Source organism: Somniosus microcephalus, chromosome 5, assembly GCF_052327205.1.
Source record: "Somniosus microcephalus isolate GS21.2 chromosome 5, FLI_Smic_1.0, whole genome shotgun sequence".
In the NCBI taxonomy this organism is placed as follows: Eukaryota; Metazoa; Chordata; class Chondrichthyes; order Squaliformes; family Somniosidae; genus Somniosus; species Somniosus microcephalus.
In genome coordinates this window covers 23,861,789-23,881,315 of record NC_140991.1, presented here as the reverse complement: position 1 = coordinate 23,881,315, position 19,527 = coordinate 23,861,789, and the positions used below count along the sequence as shown (strand labels likewise).

Genomic DNA, 19,527 nt, shown 5'->3' with positions numbered 1-19,527 from the left:
ATTGTGTCGATTGGGCTTATACTCACTGGAGTTTAGAAGATTGAGAGGGGATCTCATCGAAACCTATAAAATTCTGTCAGGCCTGGACAGACTAGATGCAGGAAGGGTGTTTATGATGGCTGGGGAGTCCAGAACCAGGGGTCATAGTCTAAGGGTAAGTGGTAAGCCATTTAGGACTGAAATGAGGAGGAATTTCTTCACCCAGAGAGTGGTGAACCTGTGGAATTCTCTGCCACAGAGGGCGGTGGAGGCCAGTTCATTAAATATATTCAAAAAAGAGTTGGATATATTTCTTAAGGCTAAAGGGATCAAGGGATATGGGGAGAAGGCAGGGACAGGGTACTGAATTTGGATGATCAGCCATGATCTCATTGAATGGCGGAGCAGGCTCGAAGGGCCGAATGGCCTACTCCTGCTCCTATCTTCTATGTTTCTATGTTTCCTCTATTGTTCCTTAATTTAACCAAATAGATTCTGTCTTTGAACCATCAAGTACATCATCTCTTTCCAGTGCTGTAACAGTATTTTTGATCAATACTGCCACCATCCTACTCCTTTATTTCCTTCCCTATCTTTCCTGAATACCTTGTAGCCAGAAATACTAAGTTCCCAATCCTCCCCTTATTTGAGCCAGGTCTCTATTATTGCCACTATATCATGTGTGATGACCCTGAACACTTAGCCTAGATACTGATCACTTAACCTAGAGCCTCAACACTTATTCTAGACCCATGTGTCTACTTGTACCTGCAGCTCATCAACCTTATTTACCACTCTCCGTGCATTTACGCACATGCACTCCAAACTCGCCCTAGTCTGCTTTGCATTTCTCCCCTGTCTGATCCCTCTTATTTCTGAACTATGCTTTACTAATGCTATTTGTCTCTCCTCTCTAATGCTTCATCCTGGTGCCCCTCCCCCCTCCAAATTAGTTTAAACCCTCCCCCACGACACTAGTTAATCTCCCTGCGAGAGCATAGGTCCCAGCCCAGTTGAAGTGCAGCCTGTCCATCTTGTATAGGTCCCTCTTGCTCTGATTTGGTCCCATGCCCCAGGAATCTGAAGCCCTCCCTCCTGCACCATTTCTCCAGCCACACGTTAACCTGTCTTATCTTACTTTTCCTATACTCACCTGCACGTGGCACTGAGAGTAATCCAAAGATTACCACCTTTGAGGTCCTGCTCTTTAACTTCCTTCCTAGCTCTTGAAACTCTGTCTGTAGGACCTGTCATTGAATCTCCTGTGAACTTAGTCTTATAGCACAGCCAGGTGAGTAGCAAGCAATAGCAATAGGGCTTGGGGAAATCACCAAATACTGAAAACAACCAGCCAGCATCCTTTATAAAAATATATTAATGTAATCCACCCTTGGGTACATTAGTTGCAGGAAGAAATATCTTTTGGCAGCAAAACAGTCCAATCTAGGATATTTTAGCAATACAAGATTTAAAAAAAAGTTTTTTGTGAAGTTTGCATTGTGTTTATATATTAATTTCCCCAGTAGAGGGCATACTGCTAATTTGTACTGAGAGGAGGAGCACTGGGAATGTACTAAGGAGGTGAAACCGGGTCTGTAATGAGAGGAGGGAAGAACAGGATTTGTACTGGGAGAGGTAGATAAGGCATAGGGTCTGTACTAGGAGAGGTAGATGGGGCACAGTTTCTGTACTGGGAGAAGTAGATGAGGCATAGGGTCTGTACTGGGAGAAGTAGATGGGGCACAGTTTCTGTACTGGGGAGGTAGATGGGGTACAAGGTCTGTACTGGGAGCAGTGAATGGTGCATAGGGTCTGCACTGTGAGAGGTAGATGGGGCACAGTTTCTGTACTGGGAGGGGTGGATGGGAAACAGGGTCTGTACTGGGAGAGGCGGATGGGAAACAGGGTCTGTACTGGGAGAGGCGGATGGGAAACAGGGTCTGTACTGGGAGAGGCGGATGGGAAACTGGGTCTGTACTGGGAGGGGTGGATGGGAAACAGGGTCTGTACTGGGAGGGGTGGATGGGAACCAGGGTCTGTACTGGGAGAGGCGGATGGGAAACTGGGTCTGTACTGGGAGAGGCGGATGGGAAACAGGGTCTGTACTGGGAGAGGCGGATGGGAAACTGGGTCTGTACTGGGAGAGGCGGATGGGAAACTGGGTCTGTACTGGGAGGGGTGGATGGGAAACTGGGTCTGTACTGGGAGAGGTGGATGGGCACAATGCACTGAAACAGGGAGGGGAGCTGTCATAAGAGCATTTGTACTGACAGAAGGGGCTAAAAAGTCAACATTTTTGTTTAATCTGAAGATTATGAGGATAAGATCTCCCACCAGGGAACTATTGCCACCTTTTGATAATATAATCTGAGTATTCTGAAATGTTCAATGTTGGCAGCTGACTGCTCTTGATTTTGGCCTGAGTGAGATTCCTAAACAGCTTAAGAAAAAAGTCACAGCAACAGTTGGGTCAGTTCCTGCTAACTTGTGGCTCAGCAGTGGGAGAAATTAATAGAAATAGTAAAAGAAGTGGAGAACTTGACTGCTCTGCAAAGGAATTGACTGCAGCAGGGCAAAGGTGTGGGGAGCAGGGGGGAGTTGCTGAGGGCCTCGTTTCCCCGGGTTACCGTTGCTATGATACGGCAGCGGCCTGCAGACTGCGGCAGCCATCAGGCCCTGGAAGCCGAGCGGGAGGGGGAAATTAAAAACACAAAAGAAAAAGCACCCAGCAGAATTAACACACGGCCCCGGGCTTCACAGAGGAAAGGGAGGAAGGAGGAAAGGAGCCCGGTGAACCGGCCATTTGTTGAATTATATAACCGGCCCCGGGGCAGCTGATGGAGGAGGCGGACGAGCTGGTGACCCAGAGTCTGAGGCAGCAGTTCCAGGTTCTGCAGGAGCAGCAGCAGAAGCGGATGGAGAGATTGTTGGCCCGCAAGAAAGAGCAGGAGGCCACCCAGGCGAAGCAGGAGGACTTTAACCTGCAGCTGATGGCTGTCCAGCCCAGCAGCACTGACATCAGCAAAAGGTAAACACACAGACACTGGGCTGCTGTAACCTGCTTCTTCTCCTCCCTCCTCTCAAACAGAAATACACAAAGTTTTTGACTCAGTACCAGAGGATGCAAAAGTTATTGCTTCCCCCCCTTTTCCTGGGAGCTGTGTCTCAGTGGGTAGCACACTCGCCTCTGAGTCAGAAGGTTGTGGCTTCATAGTCCCACTCCAGAGACTCGAGCACATAAATCTAGGCTGACCACTCCCAGTGCAGTACTGAGGGAGTGCTGCACTGTCGGAGGTGCCGTCTTTTGGATGAGACGTTAAACCGAGGCCCCGTGGATGTAAAAGATCCCATGGCATTTTTTCGAAGAAGAGCAGGAGAGTTGTCCCTGGTGTCCTGGCCAATATTTATCCCTCAATCAACATAAAAAAACAGTTTATCTGGCCATTATCATATTGCTGTTTGTGGGAGCTTGCTGTATGCAAATTGGCTGCCACATTTCCCACATTACTGCAGTGACTACACTCCAAAAATACTTCATTGGCTATAAAGCACTTTGAGACGTCCGGTATATAAATGCAAGTCTTTCTTTCTTTCATCTGTTAGCTTTCAAGGCCAACACACCAGTTCCTATTCAGTAGGCAGCACTCTCTCCTCTGAGTCATAAGGTTGTGGGTTCAAGTTTCTTCGGCAGCACCTCCCAGACCCATGACCTCTGCCACCTAGAAGGACAGGGTCAGCAGGTGCATGAAAACACCATCACCTCCAAGTTACACCCCATCCTGACCTGGAAATATATCACTGTTCCTTCATCGTTGCTGGGTCTAAATCCTGGAACTCCCTCCCTAACAGCACTGTGGGAGTACCTTCACCACACGGACTGCAGTGGTTCAAGAAAGCGGCTCACCACCAACCTCTCAAAGGCAGTTAGGGATGGGCAATAAATGCTGGCCTTGCTGGCGATGCCCACATTCCAGGAACGAATAAAAAAAGTCCCATTCCAGAGATTTGAACAGAAAATCTACGTTGACGCTCCCCAGTGCAGTGCCGCACTGTCGGTAGGATGTAACTGGTAAAATAGATAAGGGAGAACCTGTGGATGTGGTGTATTTGGACTTTCAGAAGGCTTTCGATATGGTCCCACATAAGAGATTAGCGTGCAAAATTAAGGCACATGGGATTGGGGGCAAGGTATTGACTTGGATAGAGAACTAGTTGGCGGACAGAAAGCAAAGAGTTGGAATTTCCGAGTGGCAGGCAGTGACTAGTGGGGTACCGCAAGGATCGGTCCTAGGACCTCAGCTGTTCACAATATATATTAATGATCTGGACGAGGGAATTGGATGTAATATCTCCAAATTTGCAGACGACACAAAGCTGGGTGGGAGGGTATGCTGTGAGGAGGATGTTGTGAAACTCCAGTACGATTTGGACAGGTTGGGTGATTGGGCAGAAACATGGCAAATGCATTATAATGTGGATAAATGTGAGGTTATCCACTTTGGTGGCAAAAACAGGATGGCAGATTATTATTTGAATGGCAATAGATTGGGAGAAGGGGAAGTGCAAAGAGACTTGGGTGTTCTTGTGCACCAGTCGCTGAAGGTAAGCATGCAGGTGCAGCAGGCGGTTAAGAAGGCAAATGGTATGTTGGCCTTCGTAGCAAGAGGGTTCGAGTACAGAAACAAGGATGTCTTGCTACAGTTGTACAGGGCCTTGGTGAGACCACACCTTGAGTATTGTATGCAGTTTTGGTCGCCTTACCTGAGGAAGGACGTTCTTGCCATGGAAGGAGTGCAGCGAAGATTCACCAGGCTGATACATGGGATGGCAGGAATGACGTATGAGGAGAGATTGTGTCGATTGGGCTTATACTCACTGGAGTTTAGAAGATTGAGAGGGGATCTCATCGAAACCTATAAAATTCTGTCAGGCCTGGACAGACTAGATGCAGGAAGGATGTTTCTGATGGCCGGGGAGTCCTGAACCAGGGGTCATAGTCTAAGGATAAGGGGTAAGCCATTTAGGACTGAAATGAGGAGGAATTTCTTCACCCAGAGAGTGGTGAACCTGTGGAATTCTCTGCCACAGAGGGCGGTGGAGGTCAGTTCATTAAATATATTCAAGAAAGAGTTGGATATATTTCTTAAGGCTAAAGGGATCAAGGGATATGGGGAGAAGGCAGGGACAGGGTACTGAATTTGGATGATCAGCCATGATCTCATTGAATGGCGGAGCAGGCTCGAAGGGCCGAATGGCCTACTCCTGCTCCTATCTTCTATGTTTCTATGTCTTTCAGTTGTGACGAGGCCCCATCTGTCTGCCCTCTCAGGCGGACGTAAAAGATCCCACAGCACTATTTTGAAGAAGAGCGGGGGAGTTCACCCCGGTGTCCTGTCAAATATTTATCCCTCAACAAACATCACTAAAAAATAACCAGATTATTTGGTCATTATCTCATTGCTGTTTGTGGGGCCTTGCTGTGTGCAAATTGGCTACCGTGTTTTCTACATTACAACAGCGACTACACTTCAACAAAAAAAAGTACTTCATTGGCTGTAAAGTGCTTTGGGATGTCTTGAAAGGTGCTATATCAATGCAAGTCTTTCTTTCTTTATATATGTAATAATATATAAAATATATGTTGTAAACAGGGTCATTTGCAGTATAAGTTAAATTCCAGTTTTATTACGTGGGTGTTTGGGGACCGAATTCCGCCAGTCTATCCAGTTATCCGTGAAAACTGTAAATTAGTGACCTTGACTATTAGGTGATTCCCCACTTCCAGTGTGGAGCTGTGCTGGCAGGGATCATAAAATCACCCCCATAAACCTATATAGAGTCATAGAGTTATACAGCACAGAAAGAGGCCCTTCGACCCATCGTGTCCGCGCCGGCCATCAAGCCCTGTCTATTCTAATCCTATTTTCCAGCACTTGGTCCATAGCCTTGTATACTATTGCATTTCAAGTGCTCATCTAAATGCTCCTTGAATGTTGTGAGGGTTCCTGCCTCTACCATCCTTTCAGTTAGTGAGTTCCAGATTCCAACCACCCTCTGGGTGAAAAAGTTTTTCCTCAAATCTCCTCTAAACCTCCTGCCCCTTACCTTGCCCCCTGGTTATTGACCCCTCTACTAAGGGGAAAAGTTACATTCTATCGACCCTATCTATGCCCCTCATAATTTTGTACACCTCAATCAGGCCCCCCCTCAGCCTTCCCTGCTCTAAGGAAAACAACCCCAGCCTGTCCAGTCTCTCTTCATAGCTGAAGCGCTCCAGCCCAGGTAACATCCTGGTGAATCTCCTCTGCACCCTCCCCAATGCAATCACATCCTTCCTATAGTGTGGCGACCAGAACGGCACACAGTATTCCAGCTGTGGCCTAACCAGCGTTTTGTACAGCTCCATCATAACCTCCCTACTCTTATATTCTATGCCTCGGCTAATGAAGGCAAGTATCCCATATGCCTTTTTAACCACCTTACCTACCTGTCCTGCTGCCTTCAGGGATCTATGTACATGCACACCAAGGTCCCTCTGATCCTCTGTCCTCCCTAGGATCCTACCATTCATTGTGTATTCCCTTGCCTTGTTAGTCCTCCCAAAATGCATCACCTCACACTTTTCAGGGTTAAATTCCATTTGCCATTGTTCTGTCCATCTGACCAACCCGTCTATATCGTCCTGTAGCCTGAGGCTTCCCTCCTCGCTATTTACCACTCCACCAATTTTCGTGTCATCTGCGAACTTACTGATCAAACCTCCTACATTCATATCTAAATCATTAATGTACACTACAAACAGCAAAGAACCTATCTAAGGTGTCAATTAGTAACTAAATCTTTTAGCGCACCCAAGGAGAAAGAAAGAAAGACTTGCATTTATATAGCATCTTTCACGACCACTGGACGTCCCAAGGCACTTTACAGCCAATGAAGTATTTTTAGAGTGTAGTCACTGTTGTAATGTAGGAAATGCGGCAGCCAATTTGCACACAGCAAGCTCCCACAAACAGCAATGTGATAATGACCAGATAATCTGTTTCTGTTATGTTGATTGAGGGATAAATATTGGCCAGGACACCAGGGATAACTCACCTGCCCTTCTTTGAAATAGTGCCTTGGGATCTTTTACGTCCACCTGAGAAAGCAGACAGGGCCTCAGTTTAATGTCTCATCCAAAAGACAGCACCTCTGACAGTGCAGCACTCCGTAGGTACTGGACTAGATTTATGTGCTCATAGTCCCTGGAGTGGGACTTGAACCCACAACCTTCTGACTCAGAAGGCAAGTGTGCTACCCACTGAGCCACAGCTGACACTCCAATTGACGGTTCGAGTACAAGAACAATGATGTCTTGCTGCAGTTGTACAGGGCCTTGGTGAGACCGCACCTTGAGTATTGTGTGCAGTTTTGGTCGCTTTACCTGAGGAAGGACGTTCTTGCCATGGAGGGAGTGCAGCGAAGATTCACTAGGCTGATACCTGGGATGGCAGGAATGACGTATGAGGAGAGATTGTGTCGATTGGGCTTATACTCACTGGAGTTTAGAAGATTGAGAGGGGATCTCATCGAAACCTATAAAATTCTATCAGGCCTGGACAGACTAGATGCAAGAAGGATGTTTCTGATGGTCGGGGAGTCCAGAACCAGGGGTCATAGTCTAAGGATAAGGGGTAGGACATTTAGGACTGAAATGAGGAAGAATTTCTTCACCCAGAGAGTGGTGAACCTGTGGAATTCTCTGCCACAGAGGGCGGTGGAGGCCAGTTCATTAAATATATTCAAGAAAGAGTTGGATGCATTTCTTAAGGCTAAAGGGATATGGGGAGAAGGCAGGGACAGGGTACTGAATTTGGATGATCAGCCATGATCTCATTGAATGGCGGAGCAGGCTCGAGGGGCCGAATGGCCTACTCCTGCTCCTATCTTCTATGTTTCTATGTTTCTATAAATCATGCTCACTAACCATGGTAATGAAACGGCACTTTACTGTTCGGTTTTCAATCTCTTACACTTTACATTTGTCTTAAATGTTGTCACACATCTGTACAGATTGCATTTGTCGCTTCTATCTGGCGCGACTGCTGGCGTCAGCTAAATAAGAAAGGACCCAAAATTGAAATGAAACCTCCCTGCACAGAGTTTAGAAACAGTATCTGAGCCACGTTTCCGATTTATGTTATAATTTGAACCCATTAATTAGATTATGGCTGGCCAATCACTCCCAGCTACTTATCACTATGTATTTATAACAGTTTTTTCCTCTTTCAAGAGATTTTTTTTTAAAATTCTTTTTTTAAATTTTTGAACTATTTTAATTTAAATTGTGAGTGTTGATCGGGATAACTGAGCGAGGCGTTGTTAACCCTTACTATGTGAAACAGCTCAGTTAATACATGCAGTTTGAATGACGGGCTTCTAGTCTCTATAAACAATACAGAAAAGAGAGATTCCAGTAATGATTAAACGTGCTGCTGGTACCAAGCCATAGGACTACTGTAAAGGGAATAAAGGGCTGAATTTTAATATCATCACCAAAAGGACAAAGAGAGAAAGTAGAAGATTTTTTTTTTTTTTTACAGAGGGTAGTTAGGACATGAAATAGCCTGCCGGAAACAATAGTGGGAGCAGAATCTGTAATAATTTCTGAGCTGGATGTGGATCATTATTTGAAAAAGGGGGAAAAAAAAGAAAATAGTACAGGGAAAGGGCAGGGGAATAGAACGAATTGATAAGCTACTTCCGAGAGGTGGCACAGTTGCAAAGGGCCTCCTTCTGTGCTGTAAAATTCTATGGCCGCGTTCAAAGGGGTGTGGGCGTTGTTTGTTTTAAATTGATAAATCCTGAACGAAACCTAGAGAAACATAGACAGGACAGCAACCAGGCTCAACAGGGTGATAGAGACGGCCAGGTAATGATGGGGCTAAGCTTGGATCTTAAAGGCCTGCAAACTGTAGGAGGAAACACAGAAGATAGGAGCAGGAGTAGGCCATTCGGCCCCTCGAGCCCGCTCCGCCATTCAATGCGATCATGGCTGATCATCCAAATTCAGTACCCGGTCCCTGCTTTCTCCCCATATCCCTTGATTCCCTTTAGCCTTAAGAAATATATCCAACTCCTTCTTGAATATATTTAATGAATTGGCCTCTACTGCCTTCTGTGGTAGAGAATTCCACAGGTTCACCACTCTCTGGGTGAAGAAATTCCTCCTCATCTCTGTCCTAAATGGCTTACCCCTTATCCTTAGACTGTGACCCCTGGTTCTGGACTCCCCCGCCATCGGGAACATCCTGCATCAAGTCTGTCTAGTCCTGTTAGAATTTTATAAGTTTCAATGAGATCCCCTCTCATTCTTCTAAACTCCAGTGAATATAAGTCCAATCGACCCAATCTCTCCTCATACGTCATTCCTGCCATCCCAGGTATCAGCCTGGTGAATCTTCGCTGCACTCTCTCCATGGCAAGAACATTCTTCCTCAGATAAGGCGACCAAAACTGCACACAATACTCAAGGTGTGGTCTCACCAAGGCTCTGTACAACTGCAGCAAGACATCTTTGTTCCTGTACTCGAACCCTCTTGCTACGAAGGCCAACATACCATTTGCCTTCTTAACCGCCTGCTGCACCTGCATGCTTACCTTCAGCGACTGGTGCACAAGGTCACCCAGGTCTCGTTGCACTTCCCCTTCTCCCAATCTATTGCCATTCAGATAATAATCTGCCTTCCTGTTTTTGCCACCAAAGTGGATAACCTCGCATTTTTCCACGTTATATTGCATCTGCCATGCTTCTGCCCAATCACCCAACCTGTCCAAATCATCCTGGAGTTTCTCGGCATCCTCCTCACAGCACACACGCCCACCTAGCTTTGTGTCGTCTGCAAACTTGGAGATATTACATCTAGTTCCCTCGTCTAGATCATTAATAGAGGAGTGGAAGACTGCGAGAGTTGAGGAGTTCTACTTTTTTAACGCGCTAGAGTGAGGCAATGTGCAGCACATTTCAGCACATGCTGATGGAGGGAGGATGTGTAGGATGGGACAATAACAACAACAACAATTTGTATTTATATATCACCTTTAACATAGTAAAATGTCCCAAGGCACTTCACAGGTGCATTATAAAACAAAATTTGACACCGAGCCACATAAGGAGAAATTAGGGCAGACCACCAAAAGCTTGGTCAAAGAGGTAGGTTTTAAGGAGCGTCTTAAAGGAGGAAAGAGAGGTAGAGAGGCGGAGAGGTTTAGGGAGGGAATTCCAGAGCTTAGGGCCCAGGCAGCTTAAGGTATAGTCGCCAAAGGTTGAGCGATGAAAATCAGGGATGCTCAAGAGAGCAGAATTAGAGGAGCGCAGATATCTCGGGGAGGGTTGTGGGGCTGAAAGAGATTACAGAGATAGAGAGGGGCGAGGCCATGGAGGGATCTGAAAACAAGGATGAATATTTTAAAATTGAGGGGCTGCTCAACCGGGAGCCAATGTAGCGCAGGGGTATGGGCAAACGGGACTTGGTGTGAGTTAGGACATGGGCAGCCGAGTTTTGGATGATCTCAAGTTTACGTAGGGGAGAATGTGGGAGGCCAGCCAGGAGTGCGTTGGAATAGTCAAGTCTAGAGGTAACAAAGGCATAGATGAGGGTTTCAGCAGCGGATGAGCTGAGGCAGGGTTGGAGTCGGGCGCTTGGAACTTAGGAAAAGATAGGGACATTTAAGAAAAGATAAAAAGGAGAATGAGCTAAGGGGTGACAGACAGAGCCAGTCTCCCTCCGTAAGTGGTTTAAACTGTGGGAAATAGCGTGACTAACAATAACAGCTTGTGTAGTGTCTGTGTGTTGATAAAGACACTGAAGACAGGAGTTGGTTCATAGGTATTTACTAAGCAAAGTCTGGGGGGGGTTCTAACGGATATACACAATATACAGGCTTATATAGCCCGAGTGGCAATTACCGGCATTACAGCACACCTGGGGCTCTTAAAGGCACATACACTGCAGCTTGCACTTACAGGAAACTTTCAATTTACCGGCACCGAAATAACCGGAAATCTCGGTTAACCGGCAAAATTCAGGAGTAGGTTCAGGTAGCTTTTATTACTTGCCTTCCTCCATCTGTTGCTGTGCAAGGGTGTGGCTGCAGCTGTTGCTAAGCTACAGAGACGCTTGCAACTTGTGGCCATTGTTCTGAACCTGTTGCTAAGTAACAGGGTTTGTTGCTTTATGCGGAGCTCTCAGCTCCGTATCTTTTACTATAGCTTTCGGTTATCTGGAATTTTTGATGAACCGGCACCACGTCGGTCCCGTCTGTGCCGGATAAAAAAGTTTCCTGTATATAGCGCCTCTCACATAGTAAAGCGTCCCAAGGTGCTTCACAGGACTGTTATGAGACAAAATTTGACACCGAGCCACATAAGGAGATAGTATATTTAGACAGGTGACCAAAAGCTTGGTCAAAGAGGTAGGTTTTAAGGAGTGTCTTAAAGGAGGAGGGAGAGGTGGAGTGGCAGAGAGATTTAGGGAGGGAATTCCAGAGCTTAGGGCCCAGACGGCTGAAGACACGGCCGCCAATGCTGGGGCGAAGGAAATTGGGGATGTGCAAGAGGCCATAATTGGAGGAATGCAGAGCTCTGGGAGGGTTGTAAGGCTGGAGGAGGTTACAGAGGTAGGTAGGGGCGAGGCCATGGAGGGATTTGACCAACAGAATGGGAATTTTAAATTCTAGAACTCTCCACAAAGCAAGGATGACACCTGGTCCTGACAAATGAAAAATACTGCAGACGCTGAAATTCTGAAATAAAGGCAGAAAACGCTGGAAGCACTCAGCAGGTCAGGCAGCATCTGTGGAGAGAGCGACAGAGTTAATGTTTCAGGTCTGTGACCCTTCGTTAGAACTGGAAGATATTAGTTATGAGGAAGGGATCACACCTAAGACATTAACACCTCTGCTCTCTCCACAGATGCTGCCTGACCTGCTGAGTGCTTCCAGCATTTTCTGTTTCTTGTTTCGGATATTCCAACATCTGCAAATCTTCTGCTATTTGATCATCTGAATATTCAGACTCGTTTTGAGTATCTAGTTGAAAATCCATTTTGAGAAATTGTAATGTTTCTGTGTATCCATGAGGTGGCGCTCCATGTACATTGTACAGGGCCGTCTGCCCAACTCACCTGTCCCAGCTGCGTTTCTGTGGTAATAAAACCTGACCGCTGTGAGCAATATTGTATGATGTTCACTGGTTCGGAACACAGCCAAATGTTATTAGAGTAAGTATGGGTAGAGGTGAACGAAAAATTATTCCATTCATCCATGGTTCCTCTGATGCTGGGACCATAGATATATCATATATGGAAAGAAATTGGTTTAGTTTGAGTAATGTAAGTTGTAAGCTTCTGGAGTTTTGGTATGGTCTTCACATTTGGGGGTGAATTTTATCAAATTTTCCTAAATAGAGTCCTCGATAGGGAAGTTTGTAAATAACGGGGGATTTTCCAACTGGGGCTGTTCCTGTACGAATGGCAGACTCAACTACCCTATGCAAGGTAAGGGCTCATGGGGTTGGGGGTAATTTATTAGCGTGGATAGAGGATTGGTTATGGACAGAAAACAGAGAGTAGGGATAAACGGGTCATTTTCCAGTTGGCAGGCTGTATCTAGTGGTGTGCCGCAAGGATCAGTGCTGGGGCCTCAGTTATTTACAATCTATATCAATGACTTAGATGAAGGGACCGAGTGCAATGTATCCAAGTTTGCTGACGATAAAAAGCTAGGTGGGAAAGTAAGCTGTGAGGAGCACACAGAGTCTGCAAAGGGATATAGACAGGTTAAGTGAGTGGGCAATAAGGTGGCAGATGGAGTTTAATGTGAGGAAATGTGAGGTTATTCACTTTGGTAGGAAGAATAGAAAAACAATATTTTTTAAATGGTGAGAAACTATTAAATGTTGGTGTTCAGAGAGACTTGGATGTCCTCGTACAGGAAACACAGAGAGTTAGCAGGCAGGTACAGCAAGCAATAAGGAAGGCAAATGGCATGTTGGCCTTTATTGCAAGGAGGTTGGAGTACTAGAGTGAGGAAGTCTTGCTCCAATTGTACAGGGCTTTGGTGAGACTACACCTGGAGTACTGTGCACAGTTATGCTCTCCTTATCCGAGAAAGGACATACAGTACTTGCCTTAGAGGCGGTGCAACGAAGGTTCACTGGATTGATTCCTGGGATGAGAGGGTTGTCCTATGAGGAGAGATTGAGTAGATTGGGCCGATACTCTCTGGAGTTTAGAAGAATGAGAGGTGATCTCAGTGAAACATAAGATTCTGAATGGGATTGACAGGGTAGATACTGAGAGGTTGTTCCCCCTGGCTGGAGATTCTAGAACTCGGGGGCATAGTCTCAGGATAAGGGGTCGGCCATTTAAGACTGAGATGAGGAGGAATTTCTTCACTCAGAGGGTTGTGAACCTTTGGAATTCTCTGCCCCAGAGGACTGTGGATGCTCAGTCGTGAGTATATTCAAGGCTGAGATCGATAGATTTTTGGACTCCAGGGGAATCGAGGGATATGGGGATCGGGCGGGAAAGTGGAGATGAGGTAGAAGATCAGCCATGATCTTATTGAATGGCGGAGCAGGCTCGAATGGCCGACTCCTGCTCCTAATTCTTATGTTGATATACTCTTATGTTCTTATGACTATTCTGTCTTGGCTGGCCCCTACCTGCCACCCACTATAAATTCATCCTAACCTCTGCTGCCCCTATCCTAACTCACTGCTTAAATCCTGTCTCTTTGACCAAGTGTCTGGTCACCCGTCCTAATGTCTCCTTCTTTGGCTCGGTGTCAATTTTTGTCTGATAACGCTTCTGTGAAGTGCCTTGGGATGTTTTACTACGTTAAAGGCGCCATATAAATGCAATGTTGCTGTTGTGCTAAATTTCACTCTGCTATTTTTAACTCAGGTGTTCATATTGCATTTAAAATGATGGCTGCATTAAATAGTGCAGAGGGGTTTACATTCCTTTCAGGCACAGAAACCCCACAGGAAAAGTGGTCCAACCGTGGCGAGCAAGAGAAGTTAAAGATGGTATTAGATCAAAGGAAGAGGCTTATAATGTTGCCAAAAAGAGTAGTAAGCCTGAGGATTGGGAGGATTTTAGAATTCAGCAAAGGAGGACCAAGAAATTGATAAGGAAAGAGAAAAAAGAATATGAGAGTAAATTAGCAAGAGACATAAAAACAGATTGTAAACGTCTCCATAGGTATGTAAATAGGAAGAGATTAGTGAAAGTAAATGTGGGCTCATTAGAGGCAGAGACAGGAGAACTTATAATGGGCAATAAGGAAATGGCAGAGACATTAAACATTGGGTGCCTCTGCGCCTCCCGTTCCGGCCGACCGGGCACGGCACTGACGTCGACGGGCGGGAGTTTTGCGGCAGCGCTACGGCGTTGCGCCCCGATCTCCTTTGCCCGGACGTCATCGCCCCGCTAGCGCCCCGGACCCGAAATTGACTTCCGCCCCCGGCAGCAGCGCCGGTCGAAAACACCGACAGCTGCAGGAGGCGTGCGTTGGGCGGCTGACCGCTTCGGGGGCGATGAGTAAAGGCGAAGTGGCTGAGGTAAGTAAAAAAAAAAAGTACCTTTTTTGTTCCAGTTGTTTACACGGGTTCCTGCCCGCGATCGATCAGCCCGGCACTCTGCTTGAGTGCTGGGCTGATCGCGCGGGATCGCGGCTGCCTCGGTGGTCTAGGCAGGTACTTTTTATATTGCACAGCCTGCAGCGAGGGCCCTTCCTTTTAAGGGAGGGAAGGAGCCTTTGAACGCGGCGGTGCTGCACGGCCCAGTGGGGAGCGCTGCTGAAGTCTCCGCCCCGCCTGCTGCCGATTGCGCTCCAAGAAGGAAGTGGAGTGTTTGATTTAGCGCTCCACTTCCTTCCTGGAGCGCAAACGGCGAATTTTTCAAAAGTTTGAAATCATTAGCGCCTGGCGTTAACTTTTCAAACTTTTAAAAATTAGCACCCCAAATGGGGCGATAGTGAATTTCTCCCCCTTTGTGTCTGTCTTCACGGTAGAAAACATTCCGGAAATAATGAGGAACGAAGGGTCGAGAGAGAATGAGGAACTTAAAGAAATCAGTCTAAGTAAAGACATAGTACTGGAGAAATGAATGGGACTAAGTGGCGACAAATCCCCTGGACCGGACGACCTGCATCCGAGGGTTTTATAAGAGGTAGCTGCAGAGATAGTGGATGCACTGGTATTAATCTTCCAGAATTCCCTAGATTCTAGAACAGTCCCCAAGGATTGGAAGGTAGCAAACATAACCCCGCTATTTAAGAACGGAGGAAGAGAAAAACGGGGAACTATAGGCCAGTTAGCCTGACATCAGTAGTCGGCAAAATGCTAGAATCTATTATTAGGGACGTGGTAACAGGGCACTTAGAAAATCATAATGTGATTAGGCAAAGTCGACATGGTTTTATGAAAGGGAAATTATGTTTGACAAATCTGTTAGAGTTTTTTGAAGATGTAACTAGTAGGATGGATAAGGGAGAACCAGTGGATGCAGTGTATTTGGATTTTCAAAAGGTGCCACACAAGAGGTTATTACAGGAAACTTTCTGGTATCCAGCACCAACGGGACCGAGCTGTTGCCGTCCAATCAAAACTGCCGGACAAACCAGCGCTAATGTTAAAACATACGGAAGCTTTTGAGCTCCGTATCTAGCAACAAACCCAGCAGCTTCTAAACAGTCGGCCGTAGCTTGCAAGCGTCTCTGTAGCTAAGCAACAGCTTTAGCTAGACCTTGCAGAGCCTGACTGGTGGAAAAAAAAGCAATGAAAAGAAAAAAAACTTACTGGACCGACTCCTGAATTTTGCCGGTGGCTCAAGTATTCCGGACAGTTAACCTCCGGATAAACCAAAGTTTCCTGTACACAAAATTAGGACTCATGGTATTGGGGGTAATATATTAGCGTGGATTGAGGATTAGTTAATGGACAGAAAACAGAGAGTAGGAATAAACGGGACTTTTTCAGGTTTGCAGGCTGTAACTAGTGGGGCACCACAAGGATCAGTGCTTGGGCCTCAGCTATTTACAATCTATATTAATGACTTAGATGAAGGGACTGAGTGTAATGTATCCAAGTTTGCTGATGATACAAAGTTAGGTGGGAAAGTAAGCTGTGAGGAGGACGCAAAGAGGCTGCAGAGAGATTTAGACAGGTTGACGGAGTGGGCAAGAACATGACAAATGGAATACAATGTGGGGAAGTGTGAAGTGGGCAAGAACATGGCAAATGGAATACAGTGTGGGGAAGTGTGAAGTGGGCAAGAACATGGCAAATGGAATACAATGTGGGGAAGTGTGAAGTGGGCAAGAACATGGCAAATGGAATACAATGTGGGGAAGTGTGAAGTGGGCAAGAACATGGCAATTGGAATACAATGTGGGGAAGTGTGAAGTGGGCAAGAACATGGCAAATGGAATACACTGTGGGGAAGTGTGAAGTGGGCAAGAACATGGCAAATGGAATACAATGTGGGGAAGTGTGAAGTGGGCAAGAACATGGCAAATGGAATACAATGTGGGGAAGTGTGAAGTGGGCAAGAACATGGCAAATGGAATACAATGTGGGGAAGTGTGAAGTGGGCAAGAACATGGCAATTGGAATACAATGTGGGGAAGTGTGAAGTGGGCGAGAACATGGCAAATGGAATACAATGTGGGGAAGTGTGAAGTGGGCAAGAACATGGCAAATGGAATACAATGTGGGGAAGTGTGAAGTGGGCAAGAACATGGCAAATGGAATACAATGTGGGGAAGTGTGAAGTTATCCACTTTGGTAGGAAAAACAAAAAAGCAGAATATTTTTTGAATGGTGAGAGACTGGAAAATGTTTGCACTCAGGGACCTGGGTGTCCTTGTACATGAATCGCAGAAAGTTAACATGCAGGTACAGCAAGCAATTAGGAAAGCAAATGGTATGTTAGCTTTTGTTACAAAGGGATTACAGTATAAGTGTAAAGAAGTCTTACTACAATTATACAGGACATTGGTGAGGCCACACCTGGAGTACTGTGTACAGTTCTGGTCTCCTTACCTAAGGAAAGACATACTTGCCTTAGAGAGAGTGCAGTGAAGGTTCACTAGACTGGTTCCTGGGATGAGGGGATTGCCCTATGAGGAGAGATTGAGTAGACTAGGCCAATATTCCTTAGAGTTTAGAAAAATGAGAGGTGATCTAATTGAAACATATAAAATTCTTAAGGGGCTTGACAGGGTTAGTGCTGGGAAGATGTTTCCCTTGGCTGGGGAATCTAGAACACGGGGTCACTCCTCAGATAATGAAGAGGTCCATGCCCGCATGCAACAAGACCTGGATGACGTTCAGGCTTGGGCTGATAAGTGGCAGGTAACATTCGTGCCACAGAAGTGCCAGGCAATGACTATCTGCAACAAGTGAGAGCCTAACCACCTCCCCATGACATTCAACAGCATTACCATCGCCGATTCCCCCACCATCAACATCCTGGGGGTCACCATTGACCAGAAACTTAACCGGACCAGCCACATAAATACTGTGGCAACAAGAGCAGGTCAAAGGCTAGGTATTCTGTGGCGAGTGTCTCACCTCCTGACTCCCCAAAGCCTTTCCACCATCTACAAGGCCCAAGTAAAGAGTGTGATGGAATACTCTCCACTTGCCTGGATGAGTGCAGCTCCAACAACACTCAAGAAGCTCGACACCATTCAGGATAAAGCAGCCCGCTTGATTGGCACCCCATCCACCACCTTAAACATTCACTCCCTCCACCACCGGTGCACCGTGGCTGCAGTGTGTACCATCTACAAGATGCACTGCAGCAACTCGCCAAGGCTTCTTCGGCAGCACCTCCCAAACCCGCGACCTCTTCCACCTAGAAGTACAAGGGCAGCAGGCGCATGGGAACACCACCACCTCCAAGTTCCCCTCCAAGTCACACGCCATCCTGACTTAGAAGTATATCGTCGCTGGGTCAAAATCCTGGAACTCCCTACCTAACAGCTCTGTGGGAGTACCTTCAACACACGGACTGCAGCGATTCAAGAAGGCGGCTCACCACCACCTACTCAAGGGCAACTAGGGATGGGCCTTGCCAGCGACGTCCAGATTCCATAAGCGAATAAAAAACAGTCACAGAATAAGGGGTAGGCCATTTAGGACTGAGAAGAGGAGACATTTCTTCACTCAAAGGGTTGTGAATCTTTGGAATTCTCTCCCCCAGAGGGCTGTGGATGCTCAGTTGTGAGTATATTCAAGACAGAGGTCGATAAAATTTTGGGAACGAAGGGAATTAAGGGATATGGGGATAGTGCGGGAAGGTGGAGTTGAGGTAGAAGATCAACCATGATCTTGTTGAATGGCGGAGCAGGCGCGAAGGGCCAAATGGCCTACTCCTGCTCCTATTTCATATGTTCATATGTACTATGAGCAGGTAGAGTAATTGTACAGGAATAGCACCAGTTGGAAATTATACCCCATAGTGTTTGAAAAGAATGGGCCTGGTGAGCCAAATAGCACAAGACCTTTTCCCACTCTGTGCTTTCTTATGAGAACATCAGTTGGCTGCATAATTCCAGAGAAGGGAAACATGACGGTTTATAGCTGGACATATCTGCTGGCCCAAGTTTCTCTGTTCAGTAGGTGTAGAGGAGGGCCATTAGAGTAATTCCCAGTTTGAAGATTCTTAGTTATCCAGATAGGCTAATAGAGCTGGAACTCTACACTTTAGAGAAGCGTAGACTTATGGGTGATCTGATTGAGGCTTACAAGATGCTGAAGGGAATAGATTGTGCTTGAGTTGGCAGTTTGTTCCAATTAAATAGGACTGGGGGGGGGGGTCACAATTCTAAGTTGGTATAAGGCCAGATCGAGGTTAGATGTCAGGAGGTGGTTCTTTTCCCAGAGAATAGTGGACCTCTGGAACAGGCTGCCGGCTCGCACGGTGGACGCCGATTCGGTGAATTCCTTCAGCAAGAACTGGCCCTGTTTCTGGCTGGGACGGAGATCACCTCGTACAAGAGGTAGGGACTGCAAGGAATCATCAGGGACAGAGTGATCTCCTGGACTAGTTTCAATCACCTAAGGGGGGGGTCGGAGAGGAATTTCCCAGATTTCCCCCCCCCCCACCCCCCCTCCAATTGACCTGGGTTTTTATCTGTTTGTTTGCCTCTCCCAGGAGATTGCATGGTTTTGGGTGGGGTGGGGAGTGTAAATATTGTGGTGCATAAGGCATCACACTTGTGTGGGACGGGCGGGATGGAGCAGAGGGTCTTTTCCGGTCTGTCGTTGTTCGTGTGTTTGTAGTAAGCAATGGTGCGAAACCCTGAATTTTCTAGCTTGCTGCAGAATGAGAATGAGCAGCTGCAGGAGCAGATCCGAGAGCTGAGGGACGAGAACGGCCGGCTCTACAAACTCCTCACCGAGAGGGATTTTGAAATCAAACACCTGAAGAAGAAAAGGGAGGAGGATCGACTTGCTCTGGCAGGTAAAGGGGCCACCAGGGGGGCGTGGGCTGA

At 46.6% G+C, this 19,527-nt stretch overlaps 1 protein-coding gene across 2 annotated transcripts in view; it reads left to right on the top strand.

Moving 5' to 3' along the window:
* The first annotated feature begins 2,625 nt into the window (after nt 1–2,625).
* Nucleotides 2,626–19,527, top strand: part of ccdc13 (coiled-coil domain containing 13) — an 80,711-nt gene continuing 63,809 nt past the window's right edge. The window contains exons 1-2 of one of the 2 annotated variants that reach the window (XM_085987441.1): nt 2,626–3,007; nt 19,348–19,496. In XM_085987441.1, the coding sequence (XP_085843567.1) occupies nt 2,817–3,007; nt 19,348–19,496 (340 nt within the window). In that variant the 5' untranslated portion in view covers nt 2,626–2,816. The remainder of the gene's footprint in view (nt 3,008–19,347; nt 19,497–19,527) is intronic. The other variant, XM_085987440.1, reaches the window with a different exon arrangement.